This window comes from Phaeodactylum tricornutum, chromosome 23, assembly GCF_000150955.2.
Source record: "Phaeodactylum tricornutum CCAP 1055/1 chromosome 23, whole genome shotgun sequence".
Lineage (NCBI taxonomy): Eukaryota > Bacillariophyta > Bacillariophyceae > Surirellales > Neidiaceae > Phaeodactylum > Phaeodactylum tricornutum.
In genome coordinates this window covers 508353-512847 of record NC_011691.1, presented here as the reverse complement: position 1 = coordinate 512847, position 4495 = coordinate 508353, and the positions used below count along the sequence as shown (strand labels likewise).

Genomic DNA, 4495 nt, shown 5'->3' with positions numbered 1-4495 from the left:
CCTAACCCTAACCCTAACCCTAACCCTAACCCTAACCCTAACCCTAACCCTAACCCTAACCCTAACCCTAACCCTAACCCTAACCCTAACCCTAACCCTAACCCTAACCCTAACCCTAACCCTAACCCTAACCCTAACCCTAACCCTAACCCTAACCCTAACCCTAACCCTAACCCTAACCCTAACCCTAACCCTAACCCTAACCCTAACCCTAACCCTAACCCTAACCCTAACCCTAATGTGGGAATGACACGGAATTGCTTGCACATCTCACTGATCGTTCAAGTACTATGGCACATGGAGACATTCGAAAAGTTCTCGCTTCGGCTTCCTTCTGTAAGCAGAATCCCACGAGCTCACTACAGTCCAACATGCTCGAGTACAGTATTTCCCGGCACGCCGTTACTGGGACAACATCCTCCCTCATTGACAGAGGTGCAAACGGTGGACTCGCTGGGAATGATGTTAAAATCCTGAACAAGACAGGTCGTTTTGCTAGCATCACTGGTATCAATGACCATACCCTGCCTGATTTAGATATCGTCACCGCTGCTGGACTTGTTGAATCCCAGAACGGACCTATCATTGTCATACTACACCAGTATGCACACCATGGGAAAGGTAAAACGATTCATTCTAGTGCGCAACTTGGATACTACAAGAACGTTGTCGAAGACCGTTCTCGGGTCCTAGGGGGTAAACAGCGTATCGTAACTCTAGACAACTACGTTATTCCTCTTCACATTCGCCAAGGACTGGCTTATATGGACATGCGCCCACCTTTGGATACCGAATTTGACACACTTCCGCATGTTGTTCTTACTTCCGATGTGGACTGGGATCCATCTATCATTGACAATGAAATTGATCTTGTCACGGACTGGCATGATGCCGTCCAGGACCTTCCCGGCGATCTGTACGTTGAACCTCGCTTCAATTCAACCGGGGAATACCGACATAGGCACGTTGCCAATTATGACACGAATTGGTCGATCCATCCACGGCTATTGGCAATATACTCTCGTCAAACAAGCATGATATGAGCCGCAATGCCCACAATTACGAAGCTTTGCGCCCTTGTCTTGGTTGGATCTCTTCCGACACAGTTCGGAAGACCATCTTGGCCACCACACAGTTTGCTCGCGAAGTTTATCATGCACCTATGCGTAAGCACTTCAAGTCTCATTTTCCGGCACTTAATGTTCATCGGCGCAATGAAGCTGTCGCTATCGATACCATTTGGTCGGACACGCCTGCTGTTGACAATGGCGCTAAATTTGCACAACTATTTGTTGGTAGACGGTCGCTTGTCACCGACATTTATCCTATGAAAACAGACAAAGAGTTTGTCAATGCTCTTGAAGACAATATTCGTCATTGTGGCGCCATGGATAAGCTCATTAGTGATCGTGCCAAGGCCGAAGTCAGCAAGAAGGTTTCTGATATTACCCGTGCTTACCACATTGATCAATGGCAAAGCGAGCCCAATCACCAGCACCAAAATTATGCTGAACGCCGCATTGCAACTGTCGAAGCAAATGCGAATAATATCCTAAACAAAACCGGTGCACCCAATTCTACATGGTTATTGTGTGTTTCCTACATTTGTTATTTGTTCAATCATTTGGCACATGAGTCTTTACACGATCGTACTCCCCTTGAAGTCCTCAACGGTAGTACCCCTGATATTAGCGTACTCCTTCAATTCCATTTCTGGGAACCGATCTACTACCGACTTGAAGACCCTACTTTTCCTTCCGACGGAACTGAAAAAAGGGGCCACTTTGTTGGAATTGCTGATTCCGTTGGTGATGCTCTTACCTACAAGGTACTCACCAACGACTCCCACAAGATCCTTCTCCGATCTAGTGTTCGCTCTGCGTTGAAACCTAGTGAAACCAATTTGCGTCTTGAGCCACATGAAGGGGAGAGTCCTCCTAAGCCCATCAACTTCACTAAGTCGCGCAGAACTGAGGACGGAAATTCTTATGCCATCCACACGCTACCTGGTTTCACCCCGGACGATCTCATCGGACGCACCTTTTTAACCGATACCCAGGACAATGGGGAGCGTTTTCGTGCACGTATTGCCAGGAAAATTCTTGATCCTGACAAACCACATGACATCCAATTTCTCGTTGAAATCAATGACGGTGAACACGATGAAATCATCGCCTACAACGAAATTCTAGATAAAGTCGCGACCGACCTAGAAAAGGAATTGACTGATACTGATCGGCAATGGAAGTTTAAAGACATTGTGGCACACCAAGGACCCCTTCAAACCACAGACATTAACTATAAAGGTTCTAAGTTTAATGTTTTGGTAAACTGGGAAACTAGAGAGTCTAGTTATGAACCTCTAGACGTTATACGTGCCGACGATCCTATTACTTGCGCAGCCTATGCTAAACGCCAAGGTTTGCTGGATACCCCGGGTTGGAAACAGTTCAAACGACTTGTCAACCGCCAGAAGAAGTTCCAACGCCTTGTAAACCAAAGCCGCACACACTCTATCCGTCGTGTACCTACCTATAAATTCGGGTACCAGATCCCTCGCGACCATCTTAGCGCTGTTGATATCGACAAGCGCAATGGCAACACTAAATGGCAGGATGCTGAGAGTATAGAGCGTACACAGCTTCATGAATACAATACCTTCGTCAACAAAGGTAAAGCTATTCTAAATGGTAAACATGTCTCGAACGCGCCACAAGGGTACAGGAAGATCAGAATTCACACGGTCTACGATGTCAAACATGATGGCAGGCACAAGGCTCGTATGGTTGCCGGAGGTCACCTTACCCCCGTGCCTCCTGAGAGCGTCTACTCTGGAGTCGTGTCACTTCGAAGCCTCCGTATTGTTGTGTTCCTGGCCGAGCTAAATAACTTGAGGCTATGGGGAGCTGACATTGGGAATGCCTATCTTGAAGCCAAAACCCAAGAGAAAGTCTTTGTTGTTGCCGGACCGGAGTTCGGAGACCTCAACGGTCACATCCTTGTCATCAACAAGGCCCTGTACGGTCTACGTAGTAGTGGACTTCGTTGGCATGAGAGGTTCGCCGACACACTTCGCGACATGGGTTTTACACCCAGCAAGGCCGACTCCGATGTTTGGATGCGACCCAGTCAAGGCGTCTACGAGTATATTGCCGTCTACGTCGACGACATTGCCGTCGCAGCACATGACCCCGGTAGTATTGTTGAACAACTTAAAAGTGTCCACAAGTACAAGCTCAAAGGTGTTGGACCACTGGAGTACCACCTAGGTTGTACGTTTGAGCGAGACAAAGATGGAACCTTGTCTTACCACCCCCGGAAGTATATCGCGCGTATGATGGAGCAGTACGAACGTATGTACGGCGAGTCACCCAAACAGTATGTTTCACCGTTGGATAAAGGTGACCATCCTGAGTTAGACTCCACTCCCGAACTAAACGAAGATGGTATCAAGCAATATCAGTCGTTGATTGGGAGTTTACAATGGCTTATCACCCTAGGGCGATTTGATATTGCTACGGCTGTGATGACCATGGCTCGATTCCGTGTTGCTCCCCGAGAAGGCCACCTTGATCGCCTTAAGCGTATGTACGGATACCTTCGTAAGATGAAGGCAGGAGCAATCCGTGTGCGCACCGATCAGCCCAACTACGTTGAGCTACCGGACCGAAGCAACGAATGGGCCCGTTCCATCTACGGAAATGTGGAAGAACTTGTTCCCCACGATGCCCCTACGGCTTTGGGAAAGGCCGTTGTCTTAACCACCTACGTTGACGCAAACCTATATCATGATATGATTACAGGTCGTTCAGTCACCGGTATCCTCCACCTCATAAACCAAACCCCTTTTGAATGGTTTTCGAAACGACAGGCTACCGTCGAGACTGCTACCTACGGATCAGAATTTGTGGCTGCACGTATTGCAGTTGAACAAATCATTGATGTGCGTATTACAATGAGGTACCTAGGAGTCACAGTTAAGGGCAAGACTATTATGTTTGGAGATAACCAATCGGTTACCACAAGTTCTACGGAGTCCCAATCACCGATCAACAAACGGCACAACGCTTTGTCCTACCATCGAGTCCGCGAGGCAATTGCTGCTGGCATTGTGGATTTCCAAAAGATTTTGGGAGCCAACAATCCTGCCAATGTACTCAGCAAGCATTGGGGTTTCCAGCAGGCATGGCCTCTTCTTAAGCCTATACTATTCTGGCATGGCGATACATCTGATTGTGATACCAAGGCCTTGAAGGATACAACACAGACCGATGGGGAGTGTCACGATATAGTACCATGCGACATGTCTCCTAGTGATGTCCGTCCTCAAGACGTCAACACGGTGAGCGGCGGTTGGAGTGTTCATAAGGGAGAAGTGAGTCGTATGGAAGTTAACTCGGTCTTATTGCATGAAATTCCCAGATACAATGATGTATCGTGCGTTGGAGAGAACGTGACTGAATATGTCGTGTTCTGACAGTGGCAACGGAGTGGG

At 47.9% G+C, this 4495-nt stretch overlaps 1 protein-coding gene across 1 annotated transcript; it reads left to right on the top strand.

The window, feature by feature from the left end:
* Window positions 1-290: 290 nt before the first annotated feature.
* On the top strand, window positions 291-2106 carry PHATRDRAFT_40473 (predicted protein; the record flags this gene model as incomplete). The annotated part of the gene is made up of 3 exons (XM_002184436.1): window positions 291-965; window positions 1034-2009; window positions 2060-2106. The coding sequence occupies 3 exons, from the start codon at window positions 291-293 to the stop codon at window positions 2104-2106; spliced, it is 1698 nt and encodes a 565-aa protein (XP_002184472.1).
* Between the last annotated feature and the right edge of the window lie 2389 nt (window positions 2107-4495).